Below are 18,368 nucleotides of genomic sequence, written 5' to 3' on the forward strand. Positions count from 1 at the left end.
ATGAACAGAAAGACTGATTTACACAAAAAAAACTTCATACATTTCTTGCATAGCCCAATATATTCCAACCATGGTGAAAATAAAAATGGATTGCTTAAGCCACACTTGCATCTGATTTATAAGACCCCTTCCCCTAGCCTCGTCCTAGTGTGGAAGTGGAGAGCAGGGGTCACTGTCCAAACACAGAAGAACCAGAAGGGCCTTGGGAATCACCTCCTGCAAATTAGGGATGAAGCGGGTGGGAAGAGAGTGTCTGTGGCCTCATAAGACGCCTTCCCAAGCTCAGCAATCACTAGGCGGTCGGGCTGTGCAATGTCCGTCCCAGGGCATTTGGCGCTCCGTGCCTGCTGAGTGCCATCGAGAGGATCGTGGAGCCCCTCGCGTGGCCCATCGCTCCTTCCACCGGATGGTGTACGTGCTGTGAAGAAGCGCGGGAGGGAGTTGTGGGGAAGCCCCAAGGCATGTGAGGGGCTTGCCTGGCAAGGACGGTTGTGGGAAAGTTCTGGGCTGTCAGACTCGGTAGTGTAAACAGTGCATGCTCTTCCTGCATAACCTGGAGGTCATGTAGGGGAGGCACTCAGGGCAGACTGGGCTCTGTGGTTTGTGACTAACTACTTGCACTGCAGGTCATGACCCGTGGACAGTATTCATCCTGCAGATGTGTTTTGTTTGGAGCATATGGTATTTTTAAAAAACAGGAAATTTTATGTCGAAGTCCAAATTTATAGCATATCCCAAGAAGTCAGCCTGACAAAGCTGGCCCTGGCGTCCCGTGCGGTTGCAGCGAAGGGCTGAGCTGGTGGCAGCAGCCTCCTTCCCATGGGCTCCCGGTCCCTGGTTCCAGGCTGCCCTCCCTGCTCTGCCCGCAGTGCTGGTGAGCTTCTGCCCTCAGCCCAGTGGAGGGTTCGCTCCAAAAATGAGTTAATGACACAAATTGTCATTTAAAATGAATTGACATGAATTTATCAAGACTGAAAGACTTAGGACAGTAAGTTTATAGTATTGTGTGGGTGTCATGTATTTTTAAATAATGCCTCAAAAGTTAGTTTTGAGGATGGGTACAAGTAATAGTTTTGTTTTAAATAAACTTTCTAGCTCTTTCCACTGAGAACACCTGAAGGCTCACAATCTGACTTCCAGATCTGTGTTTCTAAGAACCATTTCCCACTAGAAGGACCAACGCTCCTGGGGGAACTGACGAGTAACAGGTTGGGGCCAGAGGAGGCGCGAGATGTGCCAGAAACCTCTCATACCAGTCAGCACCAGAGTGCGCAGAAGTCACCATGGATGTGGACGGAATGCGGCAGCCAGTGTGAGGATACAATGTGAGCACCTTACAAAGAACAAGGGTGGCAGTGGAGTATAGCGTGTCAAATGCAAAATCCTTTTTGTGATAACAGAGGAAAGAGAATCAAAAGGGACAGGGCTTTTCCTGTAGAAGGATGCCAGCTGAGCCGTCCAGAAGGGACCAGAGCTGGAGAGTTACCATCTACGGATACTTCCGGTGTGCTGATTGAGGCAAAGGTAGTCAGTGGAAGCTCAGACCACTAAGTAGAGGGTCACTGAATGGCAAAATATTCAGAGACCCAAAAGCTTACCTTAGAGATGATTGCTAGTTACCAGAGGAAGAATGTACCACCTGAACCAAACGTCTCAGCATCACCAGTAATAGGCTAGCCACCATTTTGTGCTTCCTGATACGTTGCAAAAGGAAGTATGTGACATCACCTACATGGGATTCTTGCCAGGCATGTTTTACCAAATCTAATCAGACAAATGCAAATTAGGGGACGTTTTGCAAGATAGCTGTCTGGGGCCCTTCTGAACAATGAAGGTTGAGACTCTCCTAAGGTCTCACGGGAGACATAGACTGTCATTTAAAATTAATTGATATGAATTCATGAAAACTGAAAGACTTATGGCAGTAAGTTTATAATATTGTGTGGGTGTCACATATTTTTAAATGCCTCAGAAGTCAGTTTGCTTTGAGGAATGGTTACAAGTAACAGTTTTAAATAAACCTTCTGAGACTGAAGGAGTGCGCGTGTAAACTCTAATTCACACACACTGCCTCTTAGGGCATTGTCGGGACATGCCAAAATGCGTGAACATGGGGAAACCCGAATATGGGCTGTATGGGAGACAGTACTGAGTCAGTTCCATTTCCTGGGTTTGGTGATGTGAGCACATGTGATTGTCGTGCCACAGGCTCATCAGGCCTGTCCATGTTCTCAGGAGTCCCCTCCTCAAGTCCCGGTGACAGTGCTGTGACACTTGCAGCCTGCACATGGATGGTCCAGCTGGACAAATGTGGACACAGGAGGGGGGAAGAGATGAACAGACAAAATGACAATTGGTGAATGTAGGTGAAGCATGTGGAGATCTTCACTGTATACTTTCAACTTTTCTGTGGCTTTTAAAAATATTGCTAAATAATTGGGGGGGGGGGAGGGGAACATGTTTTGTCTTAATTTTAACTGATTTGTCCTTACCTCTACTGAAATTTTTACATGCAAAGCTTTAAGTTAATTAAGCTGTTACCCTAGGGTTTCTTAACCAGGGGTTGTGAATCCCTGGAGGAGTGGGGAAGGCTGTATGAATCTCTTGATACATGTAAAGTGTTAGTAGATGAGTGTTTTTCTACACAGAGGCCCATCGTATCCTCTCAGGGGTCCATCCTTCAAATAATTAAGAACTATTTCCCTAGAATTAGTATTTCAGACATTATAAACTTGGTAATTGTGAACATAATTCTCAACTTATGGAAAACAAATCAACCTTTAGCACATTCCAACTTCTGAAAAGATTTGCTTCTATCAGTTGATAGTTTAATGTAAGTTTATTTGACCACAGAGACTCTGTTACTTAGAAACACACCATGACATTTCAATAGCATGATGCATTCCTTTTGTGTTCCAAACTAATACGTGTTCAGTGCAATCACATGTTATTTTTAATACAGTCTGCTTTCCCTTGTGTGGATTCACATTCTTCACATTTTGTGTAAAGGAAAAAATATGCTCAACTCAAAGTTTTGATTGTATCCATTTTCATGTAGAGAGAGAAAATGCGACTTCAAAGAAGAAATACTCATGCCTTTATTTTTCAGTTGTGTAATCACTAAGGCCTATTGACAGAGTCAGAAACATTCACTTCTTTGCAAAAAACAGTGTGTGACAGAACCAGATTCCACCGTGGTTTACAGCCTCCACTCTTGCTGTTTGACATGTCAAGGCAGAGACATGTGAGTAACATGTAAGAATGTGCTGAAGCATTCAGGCATGTGAGCTCACGTGTGTGCTCACACACGCCTGCCCTGTTGACTCTAGACCCCAGTTCCTCTGAAGATCCTCTACAGAGGGTCTGTTGGACCAGGTTCAGTCGGGGCTGTTATTCACAGGGACAGTCATGAAATTCACTCCCCAGAAGAACCATCTGCCCAGGGCCTCTGCACCCAGCTGAGGGACGGGAAGGCCAAGGCTTGCAGGCAGACTCTTACTCTGTCCTTACAGACCCACTCCTGGGTCATCTCTGAGGTCAGAATCTTAACTGCTGGACAGGTTTATTGATCACATACTCTTACAGTTTGGCTGGCTATTTTAAATAGGTTTTTCCTCATTTCAGGTGTTATAAGTAATCACAGTGAGTTACATTTATAAGTCAGACTTAACTCTTCTTTCTTATAATCAGGATTTTTTTCAAGTCATTTTCTAAATTACTCCATCTGTGAGGAGAAGTAGTTTGGACTCTGTGCAGAGTCCAACACTCGCTGTGTGTTTATGGAGACTCCAGCTGAGCACACCCTATGCTGGTGTCTGTATGATGCTGTTCTGTACGATGGGTGTGAGCAGAGGCTCCCAGCGTCCCTTTGGAGCCTAGCCCTCAACAGAGCATTTGCTGACCCCTTGCCCAGAGTAAGATGCCCACTCCTTTTCCCACTATATTTCACAATCTAAGGAATCGGTTACCTTGAATAATTAATGTCTGCTATATTAAGAGGCCAGGCAGCCTTGAGCAAGTCACTGAACCTCTGTGCCTGCTGGTCTCATGACACCTACCAGTGAAGGAATGGATGCTCAGCTTCTCTGATGTCTAACCTGCGCCTAGCATGGCAATGGATGGCACCTCATTTAGCCTTCCCAGCAGCTTTAGGAAGTAGATGTTGTTCCCCGCAATTTCACGGGTGAGGAGACTGGAAATCAGAGTCTGAGTAACAGGATCTAGTCCACAGCTCATAAGGACTCCAGGTCAGAACCACAGTACTTGTTCTGGATTTTCAACTACAAGGAACAGACCTCATGGTAGAGTAGACTTCTGGGTTTGCACGCCCTGGAGTCATCTTGTATAGTTTAGAGCTGGCCAGAAACTTCTGTTTTCATGGGTACTTTTAATATTTTTGAATTTTAAGTTGACTGAGGATCTGAATTACTTTCAACTGTGGACAGAAGAATAGTTCAGTCATCTTCAGTCTGTAAGTACATCTCCTATGAGGAAACTTTCTGTTTTCTAAATAAAGGAGGAGGCGGAATAGATGTCATAAAGGGTTTTAACCGCCCTTTGAGGTTTCACTGAAACAGCAGAATTTGAGTAGCTCCTCGTTGTACGTCGGCGTCCATGAACCTAGTAATTCATGGTATGTTTAAATGATGGCTTTAGAAAACATAGTCAATGTTGTTATTATGCAGAACAATCAGTTGGTTACTAAGTATTACCAGTTGTCAAAGCATGACTGGGTTGTTTATAAAATACTCTGTTTTCTCATGTCGTGTCAGAAAATGTTAACGATATAAATTATTCCTTATTAATTTTAGGACCCTATATAAATTTTTTTTCATTTCAGTTTCTCATTTTTCCTTCAAAAATCCTTAAATTTGGGCGCACCTGGGTGGCTCAGTTGATTAAGTTTCTGGCTCTTGACCTCAGCTCAAGTCTTGCTCTCTGGGTCATGAGTTCAAGCCCTTTGTTGTGCTCCACGTTCAGCGTGAAGCCTATTTAAAAAAAAAAAAAAAAAGAAGTCCTTAAGTTTTGCAGATTCCTTTCTGTTTTGTTTAGGAGTAGTATCAGTAGCAACTTTGGAGAGCTCATGAGCTGATCGGTGTAGACCTGGGGTCTGCGGTCAGTTGAGCACCAACTTTCTGCACAGGATGCAAGGATCTAAGAAATGACCTGTCTCTCTGTTCTTCTGGTTTTACAGTCTTATTAGAGAAACACGATATGCCCTCTGTCCATCAGCGGTGTAGCACCTCATATGCAATAAATAATCAGTGCACACCTAAGTCACAGTACCACATCTGTCACCAGGGTGGTGCCATGTATCCTGAGGGCCAGGTGAGGGGGGCACTTTGCACAGAGCCAGGCTCCTGGGTGCATCTTGTCTTGTGCCCCAGAAGCTCTGTGTGGCCAGACCACACGGCTCAGCTTGGATGGAGACTGGCCATGGACTTGGCTCCTTTGCTCCCTCGACATTGGGAGCTGCACTCACTAGGGTTCAGCTCCCCTGCCCTCTTCCTCTCATACCCCTCAAAATTGTCCTTGCCTATGGACTCTTTGCCTTCCCACTCCCCCCATCCTCCTGCCCGAAATCTTTCATGACCCCCAAATTCAGCATATTCTTGCCCAAACTGTCCCTTCTTTGTCAGCCTGTCAGCAGCATTCCTGAGGCATAAGCAGTTCTCTTTGGCTCCCTTCTCATTGTGTCCTGGACGAGGCTTTGTCACAGTTTTCCTCCTGTCACCTGTACTGGCTGCAACAGCCCCTGCGGTGCTGGCTCACATCCCTTTCCGACACCTCACTGCTCCTCATGTAAGTCTGGTCTCCCGCTGAGCTTTTCCGACCTGTACTCCTCCCCTCTGCTTGGCTGACTCACATCCTGTATCAGGGCCCCTCAAGCCTAATGCTCTTTCCTCCTCTGAATTTGGTACCATTTACCACCCATATTCTACCACAGGCTTTCTTTGTTACCCCTGATCTAAATTGAAATTTGTCAGTTCAGGGGCACCTGAGTGGCTCAGTTGGTCGAGCATCCAACTCTTAATTTCAGCTCAAGTCACAATCCCAGGGTCATGGGATTGAGCCCCACATCGAGCTCCATGCTGACAGCATAGAGCCTGCTTGGGATTCTGTCTCTCATTCTCTCTGTCTCTCTGTCTGTCTGTCTTTCTCTGTCCCCCCACCCCCAAAAATAAACATTTTTTTAAAAAGTAAAATAAATTTGCCAATTCAGGCAAATCATATTTGCCTACAGCAGCACACAATACTACACTGAATGCAGTATATGCCACCAGTAAATCTTTGGGGTTTTATCCTTTAGCTATATACCCAGTCATCTGTGGCTTAAATCTTCACATACTTACCAAATCTAAAGTTATCTTAAACAAGCATTATGATTTATTAACACTTCTCAATGAATTTAAAGGTTTATGCTACATACTACTGAACAGTTATTGGAATAATCACATTTTTATGTGCGAGCGGGCTAATCACCCTGACCTCACTTCTCTTGGAGGTGTCCAGGTGGACCAGAGGGCACTGTGCAAAGGCAGATTTCAGCTAGCACTGTGGGTAGTTTTTTTTCATGTTTTTTTAAATTGAAGTATAATTAGCATGCAGTATTATATTGGTTTCAAATGTGCAATGTCATGGTTCAACATTCAATACATTATTCATTGCTCATCACGATCAATGTATTCTTAATCCCCTTTGCCTATTTCACCCATCCTCCCCGTACCTCCCCCCTCTGGCAACCACCACTTTGTTCTCTGTATTTAAGAGTCTGTTTTTTTGTCTCTTTTTTTCTTTCTTTGTCTGTTTCTTAAATTCCACATATGGAATTGTACGATATTTTTCTGACCTGTTTCACCTAGCATTACACCCTGTAGGTCTGTCCGTGTTGTTGCAAATGGCAGGATTTCATTCTTTCTTTGGCTGAGTAATACTCCATTGAATATATATACACACCACATCTTCTTCATCCATTCATCAGTTGATGGACACCTGGGCTGCTTCCATCTTGTGGCTATTGTAAATAATGCTGCAGTAAAGATAGGGATGCATATATCTTTTCAAATTAGTGTTCTCATTTTCTTTGGGTAAATACCTAGTAGTGGAATTACTGGATCATATGGTATTTCTCAGGTTTTTTTGGTTTTTGTTTTTGTTTTGTTTTGGGTACCTCTGTATTACATTGTTTTCCACCAGTGGCTGCACCAATGTGCATTCCCACCAATAGTGCTTGGGGGCTCCTTTTTCTCCACATTCTCACCCAACACTTGTTATTTCTTGTCTTTCTTGATTCTAACCATTCTGACAGGTATGAGGTGATATCTTTTTGTGGTTTTGATTTGTATTTCCCTGATAATTAGTGATGTTGAGCACCTTTTCATGTATCTGTTGGCCATCTGTATGTCTTCTTTGAAAAGATAATCTATTCAGATCCTCTGCCCATTATAATCAGATTATTTATTTTTTTGGTATTGCATTGTGTCTTTTATATATTTTGGATATCAATCCCTTATCACATATATCATTTGCAAATGTTTTCTGCCATTCAGTGGTTTGCCCTTTTGCTTTGTTGATGGTTTCCTACACTGTGCAAAAGCTTTCATTTTGACATAGTCCCAATAGTTTGATTTTGCCTTTGTTTCCCTTGCTAAAGGAGACATATCTAGAAAAATGTTTCTACAATTGATGTCAAAGAAATTACTGCCTATGTTTTCTTCTAGGAGTTTTATGGTTTCAGGTCTCACATTTAGGTTTTTAATCTATTTTGTGTTTATTTTGTGTATTAGATATAAGAAAGTAGTCCAGTTTCATTCTTTTTTATGTGGCTGTTCAGTTTTCTCAACACCATTTGTTGAAGAGATTCTCATTTCCCTGTTGTTGTATATTGTCTCTTTTGTTGTTTATTAATTGATCATATAAGGTTGGATTTATTTCTGGGCTCTATATTCTGTTCTTTTGATGAATATGTCTCTTTTTGTGCCAGTACCTTACTGTTTGGAGTACTAGAGCTTTGTTGTAGATCTTCAAATCTGGAATTGTAATACCACCAGCTTTGTTCTTTCTCAAGATTACTTTGACTATTCAGGATCTTTTGTGGTTCCATACAAATTTTAGGATTATTCTAGTTCTATGAAAAAATGTTATTGATGTTTTGATAGAGATTACATTGAATCTGTAGACTGCTTTGACAGTATTAGTTCTTCCAAGCCATTGACATGGAATATCCTTCCATTTGTTTGTGTTGACTTCAGTTTCTCTCATTAGTGTTTTATAGTTTTTGGAGTACGGGTTTTTTTACCTTCTTGGTTAAATTTATTCCTAGATATTTTATTTTTGGTACAATTGTAAATGGGATTGTTTTCTTAATTTCTCTTTCTACTGCTTCATTATTAATGTTTAAGAATGCAACCAGTTTCTGTATATTAATTTTGTATGCTGTGACTTTACTGAAGTTATTTATCAGTTATAGTAGTTTTGTGGTGGAGTCTTTAGGGTTTTCTATATATAGTTACATGACATCTAAAAATAGTGAAATTTTTACTTCTTCCTTACTAATTTAGATGCCTTTTATTCCTTTTTCTTGTCTGATTGCTGTGGCAAGGACTTCCAATACTATGTTGAATAAAAGTAGTGACAGTGAACATCCTTGTCTTATTCCCAACCTTAGAGGGAAGGCTTTCAGTTTTTCCCTATTGAGTGTGATATTGGCTGTGGGTTTTTCATATAAGGCCTTTATTATATTGAGGTATGTTCTTTCTAAACCTGATTTGTTGAGGGGTTTTATCATGAATAAATGTTGTACTTTGTCAAATGCTTTTTCTGCATCTGTTGAGAGGATCATAGGGTTCTTATCCTTTCTCTTCTTTACGTGACATATCATATTGATTGCTTTGAAATGTTGAACCACCCTTGCATCCCTGGATTAAATCCCACTTGATTATGATGAATTATTTTTTTTAGTGTATTGTTGGATTTACTTTGCTAATATTTTGAGGATTTTTTTTAATCTCTCAGTATATAATTTCCTAATAACAGTAGGGAATTTTAACACCCCACTTACATCAATGGACAGATCATCCAGACCAAAAATCAGCAAAGAAACAGTTGCTTTGAATGACACATTGGACCAGATGGATCTAACAGATATATTCAGAACAGTCCATCCAAAACCAGTAGAATACACATTGTTTTCAAGTGCACATGGAACATTCTCCAGAATAGACGAATCACAAGAAAAAATCTGGAAAGAGCACAAATACGTGGAAGCTAAATAACATGCTGCTAACCAACAAACAGGTCAAGCAAGAAATCAAAGAGGAAGTTAAAAAATACATGGAGACAAATGAAAATGAAAACACAAAGGTCCAAAATCTTTGGGATGTGGCAAAAGCTGTTCTAAATACAAGCCTACCTCAAGAAGCAAGAAAAATCTCAAACAACCTAACCTTACACTGAAGTGTAAGGAGCTAGAAAAAGAACAACAAAGAAAATCCAAAGCCAGCAGAAGGAAGGAAATAATAAAGATCAGAGCAGAAATAAATGATATAGAAACTAAAAAGCAATAGAATAGATCAATGAAACCAGAAGTTGGTTCTTTGAAAAGGCAAACAAAATTAATAAATCTTTTGGCAGACTCATCAAGAAAAAAGGAGGTAGGACTCAAAATCAGAAATGAAGGAGGAGAAATAACAACCAACACCACAGAAACACAAAGGATTATAAGAGAATATTATAAAAAATTATATGCCAAAAAATTGGACAACCCAGAAGAAGTGGATAAAAGCCATATAACCTCCCAAAACTCAATCAGGAAGAAATAGAAAATTTGAACACACGAGTTACTAGCAATGGAATTGAATCGGTAATCAGTGAACTCCCAGCTATAAATAAAAGTCCAGGACCAGATAGCTTCACGGGGGAATTCACCAAACATTTATTTTTAATTTTTTTTTAATGTTTGTTTATTTTGAGAGAGAGAGCTGGGGAGGGGCAGGGAGAGAAGGAGAGAAAGAATCCCAAGCAGGCTCCACACCATCAGCACAGAGCCCAACACAGGGCTTAAACTCACGAACTGCAAGATCATGACCTGAGCCAAAATCAAGTCAGACACTTAACTGACTGAGCCACCCAGGTGCCCCAACATTTAAAGAAGAGATAATACCTATTCTTCTCAAACTATTCCTCCTCCAAAAAAATACATAAAAGAGGAAGGAAAGCTTCCACATACATTCTAGGAGGCCAGTAATACCCTGATACCAAAACCAGATAAAGACAACACACACAAAAAAATGTTCTTCTTTTTTTTGCATGTTAGTGAAAGCAGTCATGATGACTCCACCACAAAACTACTATAACTGATAAACAACTTCAGTAAAGTCACAGCATACAAAATTAATATACAGAAACTGGTTGCATTCTTAAACATTAATAATGAAGCAGTAGAAAGAGAAATTAAGAAAACAATCCCATTTACAATTGTGCCAAAAATAAAATATCTAGGAATAAGTTTAACCAAGAAGGTAAAAAAACCCGTACTCCAAAAACTATAAAACACTAATGAGAGAAACTGAAGTCAACACAAACAAATGGAAGGATGTTCCATGAGGCTGACTCCTACAGTGATGTGTGGAGTCATCTGGCATTGCAAGCCTGCAGAGAGATGGTTGGATCTTGCTCACCCCTGCTGGCAGCACCTGCCACGCCAGGTGCCCAGTGCCCAGCGCCCACTCCGGTGTCCAGACTTCCCACTCGTTGGACTTCGGTTGGAAGATGCAGAGTAAGTCCAGGCTCAGCCACGTACCCGCTGTGCTTCCTAGTGGCACCCACCCACCCTTGTCGCAGTATCCTGACCTGCCTGCTGCCCAGGGAGTCACAGGTTGTGGTGGGGACAGAGGATGTGGGCCTGTCTGTGCTCCCTCCAGAATACGTGCTCAGCTGGCTGCCCTCCGGGGTGTTTCAGGTCAGAGGTCAGCAGCCTTTGGTTGTTGCAGAGCTGCTCGGTACCACACTGCCCCAGTGCGCTGGAGCTGTGGAGGAACAGCTGTGCCAGCTAGATCTCCTTGCCCAGCACACGGGGAGCTTGGCTGCATCCAGGCACCTGAGAAACCTTTCCTCAGGCCAAGGCTCTCCAGCCATGTGTTCTCAGAGTGTAGGGGAGCTGGGCAGAGGGTTAGGGAAGGACCAGGGACTTTGATGCATGTTCTTTGTGAATCTTAAAACTTGGTTTGTGATTCAGATGGTGCCTGTCCATTGGTTCTAAGAAAAGCGGGGTGTGGAGGGGAAGCAGCCAATCTCTCCGAAGTTAGCAAAACTGCTTGTCTGAAGGAGAGTCTGTGCACTTCTTCAGGGACATTTCCACCCCAGGGTGCCATGAACCCCTGATGAGCCATGCTTGAAATCCACTCATCTGTTCCAGACACATTATGTCATAATTGAATCAAGCGATCCCAGACAAGTGAAGTGAGTGTACAGTTGAATCATTGGAGATCAAGGTGGGCACCCATGTGTCCTGATTCCTGGTGTAGTTATTTCCTTATAATCCCGGGCTATATGTGTCTTTCACCATGTCATATCTTTAGTTCTTTTTGTAATAATTTTAAGCCAAATCCCAAAATTAATAATATAGTTAGCATTCCTTGTATGTATGTGCACACACCTTTAATATTTTTAGATCATAGCTACTCCAGGACTTTTTCAGTGTACATATGTGTTAGTAATTACAGCATATTTCTGAAGCCAAGCAGAACATCTGTTTGTTTTTAACATTATATCGTGAAGGACATTTATCACTTTTTTTTTAATGGAATTAAAATTTCCTATCCAGGACATGATGAAATTTCAAGGCTGAACATGTTCATTGCTAGACGTATTTTATATTTTAAGTTGTAAAATCAAAAATAAAAGTGACTTCCAACTTAAAAGTAAAGCTTCCATCAGTCAGTCTGATTTTCAGCCTTCCTAGAGAATCTGTTCTGTCGAGGTGTTCCAGTTGCACAGTGGGCTCTTACTGTGTGCCTGGGCCTCGTGGCACTCCAGGGCTGGCCGGGGGGGGGGGGGGGGGGGGAGGAGGAGCAGCATCCCACCGTGACTCATGGGACCCGCACACTCCTGGGCCCAGGCAGAGGGAGCTGAGGACCCTAGCATGCTTCACCACCGCCCCACCTTTTCTGCTGACCTCATCGCACCTTATCTCCCCAACCACACCGTGTGTTCCCAGAGAGTAGAGACCTGTCCATTCTGTTTATTCCTGGTTCTCTAGAACAGCGTCTGGAACACAGAGTAAAGTCAGAGTGAGAAATAAGTGCAGGAAGGCTCAGTGTCCATCTGCGTTGCTCCAGGGTGCACGTTCTGCTGACTCACCTTAAACTTTGCTCCCTAGACTGCCTTCAACAGGTTCTGTCAGTGCATTCATGTTCACGCAGCAAGAAGTATTAAAGGTTCTTGTTAAAGGAGTGAATAACTGTATATTCTTATTTTTACCTGTCTCCTCCATTCAACTTGGCCAGTTTAAATTAGTAATGCTCCTACTTTCCTAAACTGTTATAAGTCCCAACTTTTTGTTCCCTAAGATTCTACTTCTGCTCTTAGCCACCTGGCTTAAGCCTCTGCCCTTGGTTCTAACAGTCTTCATCATACTATTATTCTTGTTCATGTTATAATCTCAAAATCCTAGCTACTATGAGAGGGTACCTAGAAAGAAGGGCTCAGAAATAAAATTAGCTTGGGATGCCTGGCTGGCAGTGGGTGGAGCCTGTGACTCTTGGTCTCGGGGTTGTAAGTTCGAGCCCCACATTGGTTGTGAAGATTACTTAATAATTTTTTTTAAGAAGGAAATAAAATTGGCTTGAATAGGATATATCAAACTCATATCCGAGAAAGTTAGGAAATAGCTTTGGTGAATATGCTGGTGGCTGTCAATTTTATATAAAAGGTAGGTAGTAAGTACACTCACCTGTGTACCACATTTCCTGGATATTTTTCATTCCTCTCTGGTTCTCATGACAGCCCTCTAAGTGGGACCAGAAGCTCCCCCAGGTAGCAAAACCACTATTGAAAGATTAGGTCACTAAAGTTTGAAAAGTTAGAGTAACCTGAATATGAGTTCCTAGACACAAAGCTGAGAGCAGCAAAAGAAGTCAGCACAGTTTCTGTATGTGTCCTTTATAAATTGTTCCAGAAATAACAGACAAAAGATCATTACATAATAAAAATTTTAATACCATATGGTTTTGGCAGGTTCTAGTACATAGTAAATACTAATAGCTTTATGTTAAATTGAACTGAATAAAAGTATACTTTTGAGCACATTGAAAGAAGGTAGTTGCTAACAGTAACCATTGGAGCAAAAATTTTCAAAAATGCATGCCTTAGGGTTTATATTTACAAGGTGTAGTCAAGGACAATGAACATATTTTAAGCAAAGTCCACTACTTTCCATAAGATCTTTTGATCTTGAATAAAGAATAATGAGGGTGATCTTAAAATATTGTTTAATTTTTTAAACTGACACAGAAATTTTAGGTTTTGTAGTAAAGTTTCAAAAATAGTGTAGAACTCACATATGCCCTTCTCCCAGCTTCCTCTAATGTTAATAAGCAGTATATAACAATACTCCAGTCCTCAAAACCAGGAAATTAACATGACAGGAGTGTTTTAATTTTACACATGTGATTAAAAAAGGAACTAAGCAAACCCAATCACTAAGTATATTTATACCAATAATTGTAGCATAGGATCTTATAGAAAATACTAAATTATTTTGACAGTAGAATAATAAACAGAACATTAATTTGTAAGTTCCACCTATTTTTTTTTCCTACCATGCACTTCTTGGTCTCGAACCATAACACATGTATTTTTTAAAGGGACTTAGAGCCTAGCCTAAAGCAATTTTCAGGTCAGTTGTAAAGGACATTCTTATTTTGCTCCAGATTTTCCCAGTCTAACTCAGCAGCGAGTAAGATCCTGTTCTCTTGAGGAAAGTTGCAGGAGGGGGCTTTTTTCTAGAGTGTGAAGCTGCACTTCCACTAAGACTGCTGGAAAACTAAACTCAGGGTGTGTTTTGGTTGTTTCTCTGTGGGCTGGGTCTCACTTATTGATGACAGATGCTACTACAACAAATACAGGAGTATGGTTTGTAAGTGATGAACAAAAACTTGGAATTATGTGACATTTTGTGGTTTAAGAACTATACTTGAATATGATCTTATGCATGAAAATGCATAGGATGATATTTCTCTTGTTTTAATATAATTGTTTTCAAGATGAAGGTGTTCCAGGGTTGAATCGCCATCTTCTTCAGCATTGCAGATTTGTTCTGGAAGAATGTTCCTGAGGAAAAATAGATGTACAAGCCATAAATGGTCCAAGTAGTATTGAGCTTTATGTAACTTAGTTAAATTTCACATTTTTAAAAAAGTTTTGGTGCTCTTCCTTTTCAAGTACCAGAGAGTATATAACATGGTTGAAGATAGAACATAAGTGAATTTTAGCAAAAAGTGTAAAGGAACATCAGGGGGACAGGTGAGAGAATTTCCTAAAATACTTTTATTTTCCTAAAAAATTGTTTTAAGGAAACAAAAAGGCAAATTCATTCGTTTCCAGAATTTGAGTTCTGTATGTCAAAAAGAGCTGGTGTAAAAATATTGAATTTGAGGGTCAAATGAGTTTCCATTTATTATCACGAGTGTTCATGGTACTTGCGGTCTCGTGTTTCATAACTCAGCCCACAACTTTAGTCTTTGTGGCCACATTTAAAGACATAATGAATCTATTAATATGAGTCTTGGCCTTGACTGTCGTATCTAGTGGATGGACCTTTATGATCAAAGCTATCCTTGCATTTTTTATCTCAAACTTGCTGGTGCTCTTGTTGAAAAGATACTGAGTGTTCAACAAAAAGAAATGTCAGTGGTATGTGGAAGTCAGGCCAACTGTTTATATGAACTACTTACACACTTGTTGAAATTCTGCCCTTTATTTCAGCCTGGTTTTCTTCGTGTCAGTACTAACAGTGACCCCTATTCTGTGGACAAGTGTTTCGTTTCATGAAGGTACAAAGGAATGCACACAAAATGACAAATGCTGTTAGAGCCTCTCTTAAATGATAGCTTTGAAATTTGAGGACATTCCTTCAGGATGTCTGTCAGAAAGGAAAATGAGCCTTAGAAAAGACGTTAACTTAGTTGATAGAATTATTTGAGGGAAATCATCTTGTGAAGAATCATCTCACTTCTGTGAGAAGAACTTTGTGTTGCTCAAGGGTCACTCATTATCGCTAGGTTTGGCAGATGAGTTGGTTGTTGTCTTTGATAACTTGGCAAAAATTAAGCTGGAAGTTAGGAGATCAATTCTGGTATTAAAGAGTTAGTTTCACATTGTTGTATTGTTGGGCTCAGCCAGGACCCCAGGGGCTATTTGATAATTCTGGGGTGTTTATCACAAATCCATTTTCACTACCCAGGTTATGCTTTTGTCTATGTGCCAGTGGTTCCAATGACTAATGCTGGGTATACAGCAAAAAAATGGCATAGTTTTTATAAGGAGTTCTTAATCATTTTGAAGAACAACAATTCTTAAAATTTTTAGGGAAGTAATGTGCAGTCTAATTAAATGATTTCCAAATTACATTTGCTTAATTGTTTTTCTTTAAAAATTTTTTTTAATATTTACTTATTTTTGAGAGAGAAAGAGACAGTACAAGCAGGGGAGGGGCAGAGAGAGAGGGAGACACAGAATCTGAAGCAGGCTCCAGGCTCTGAGCTGTTAGCACATCTGACAGCCGAAGTCGGACGTACAACCTACTGAGCCACTGAGGCTCCCCAATTTTTAAAAAATAAAGTAAAATTGGGTCTTTTTCTTATATGCTAGAAAAAATTTTAAATACATCAAAGATCTAAATGTGAAAACTGAAGAACTAGTATACCCTAGGAGCAGGGGAAAAAAAAAATCCCCTTGTGACTCAAAAATCAGAAGCACTAAAAGAAAAGATTAATAAAGCGACTACAGGTGTTTTAAAAATGCAAAGTTAAAAGACAAATGGCAAACTAGGAGAAAGCTTTTGCAACTTATATCACAGATATAGGGCCAGTGGACAGAGACCTCCTAAAAACCCCTGCAGAAAAAGGAGAAGTGAGGGAAATGCTCTGGTAACCAGCCCACCAGAGAAAAAATGAAATGTCATAAACATGAAGAGATGCTTAGTTTCATTCATGACAAGAGAAATGCACGTTGAAAGTATCTGGCACAACACTGTCACTTACCAGATTTGCCTCACATAAAAAAAAAAAAATTCAGAAGCTCATCAACATGGTCTGATAATGGGGCTGTGCAGGATTACACAGTACTGGAGGGAATTCAGAGCAGGACAGCCCCCGTGGCGGGGGGCGGGGATTGGCAGTACCTAGCAGGGTCACGTGCATTTTGCCCGGTCACTCAGCAGTCTCCCTTCTAGGAGCCTATCCCAGAGTTAGTCTGGAAAAATACAAAAGGCTGTCCAAAGTTACGTATTATGGCATTCTTTGTAGTAATAAAAGAATGGAAACAATTAGATGTCTATCAATAAGGAACTGGTTAAATAAAATTTCCACATAATAGAATACTGGTCTGTATTCTATTGTAAAAAGAATGAGGAAATTCTCCATATATTGATGAAGAGTCATAGTAAGGCTATACTGATAATTATAAAAAGTACCACTCGAGGGACGCCTGGGTGGCTCACTCAGTTAAGTGTCCGACTTCAGCTCAGGTCATGATTTTGTGGTTCATGAATTTGAGCCCCGCATCGGGCTCTGTGCTGACAACTCAGAGCCTGGAGCCTGTTTGGGATTCTCTCTCTCTCTGCCCTTCCCCACTCTGTGCTCTGTCTGTCTTCTCTCTCTCTCTCAAAAATAAGACATTAAAAAAAGAAAGTACCACTCACTGTCAAGGCACCTGAGTGGCTCAGTCGGTTAGGCGCCTGACTTCGGCTCAGGTCGTGATCTCACAGTTCGTGGGTTCGAGCCCCGTGTCAGGCTCTGTGCTGACAGCTCGGAGCCTGGAGCCTGCTTCGGATTCTGTGTCTCCCTCTCTCTCTGCCCCTCCCCCACTCATGCTCTGTCTCTCTTCTTCTCTCACAAATGGATAAAAGCGTTTAAACAAAATTAAAAGAGAAAAAAGAAAAATCTTTCTGGTAATGATTTGTATAGTAATTATGGGAGGGTAGGGAATATGTGTATGTATGTATACTTATATTTGCAAAAAAATACTGAAAGGAAAAACCACAAATTAATTTAAAAAAATTAAGCAGAATGATGGAATGCAGCATAAGGTACAGGCATAGAAGGACTTCTCTTAACATACCTTGTTATACAGTTTTGACTTTGGAATTATATAAATGTTTAACATAGTAAAAATCATTAATCAAATATAAAATAGTAATTCCCTGAAACCAAAAACAAACCAAAGACCTTATCTGAATATTAAGTTGTTGACATATTGTTACAAAGTAGGCCACAATATTTCAGCTACACATCCTTTGTGGAACATATTCTAAAAGCAAATAGAGCTCCCCAAAACACTGTATACTTAACTCAGTATTTTTGTGCTTGTAGTAATGGTATTTTTATTTTGAAACTATTGTTTGTATATTGTAAGATAATGACTTAGTTAACATTGTTGAGAACCTAGGTTCTCAGTATAAGATAAACAAATTTAAAACAAAAGGAATACTCTATATGGTTAAATTTGAATTGGGAACACCAGTATAAACTCCTGTTCTTTTTCTTTACAAAATACATATTTCCTGGCAGTTTACTGCAAGCCTTAAAACAGTAACAACACTTTAGAAAAGACAGTGCCTGGTCCCCAGCCTGGGGCATGTGGATGCTGCTCCCATTGAGGGGGCTTGGACCTCTCTGGGAGAAGGCTGTCACCGGTGCGTGGCAGGGGGAGGAGAGTGCTGCCCGGGTCAGCAGAGGCCTCTCCAAGGACACAGAGCCAGCTCTGAGCGCTACCTCTGGCCAAGGAGTGGAGTTTAAGAACAATAATTACAGTTGATGAAAGCATTCTGAATATATAAAACCATGAGTTCATATTGGTTCTCCAGAGAAAGAGAGAAAGCCAAAAACAAAAAAACACAAACACTTAGGCACCGACTTCTTTTTTTTCCTGAGACAGCTGGAAATATATTTTAATATGTTTTATAGTCCTTTCCATTCATATTTAATACATGTATCGTTTTTTTCCAGTTCTGTAAAAATAGAATTAACATACAACATGATAGTTTAAGGTATAAGACATGATTTGGCATTTGTAGATACTGCAGAATGATTGCATGTTAAGTTTAGGTAACATCTGTCAGCTCACATGGTTAGAAATTTTTAGCCAGC

General features: G+C 40.6%; 2 protein-coding genes across 16 annotated transcripts in view; one reads left to right on the forward strand and one right to left on the reverse strand.

The window, feature by feature from the left end:
• Positions 1-18,368, forward strand: part of LOC102954804 (centromere protein P) — a 244,534-nt gene that overhangs the window by 140,006 nt on the left and 86,160 nt on the right. The window lies entirely within an intron of this gene.
• Positions 13,198-18,368, reverse strand: part of ECM2 (extracellular matrix protein 2) — a 33,099-nt gene continuing 27,928 nt past the window's right edge. For all 6 annotated transcript variants that reach the window (XM_042963589.1, XM_042963590.1, XM_042963585.1 and 3 more), the window contains one exon: positions 13,198-14,331. In XM_042963589.1, coding sequence (XP_042819523.1) covers positions 14,163-14,331 — 169 coding nt within the window. In that variant the 3' untranslated portion in view covers positions 13,198-14,162. The remainder of the gene's footprint in view (positions 14,332-18,368) is intronic.

Source organism: Panthera tigris, chromosome D4 (genome assembly GCF_018350195.1).
Source record: "Panthera tigris isolate Pti1 chromosome D4, P.tigris_Pti1_mat1.1, whole genome shotgun sequence".
NCBI lineage: Eukaryota > Metazoa > Chordata > Mammalia > Carnivora > Felidae > Panthera > Panthera tigris.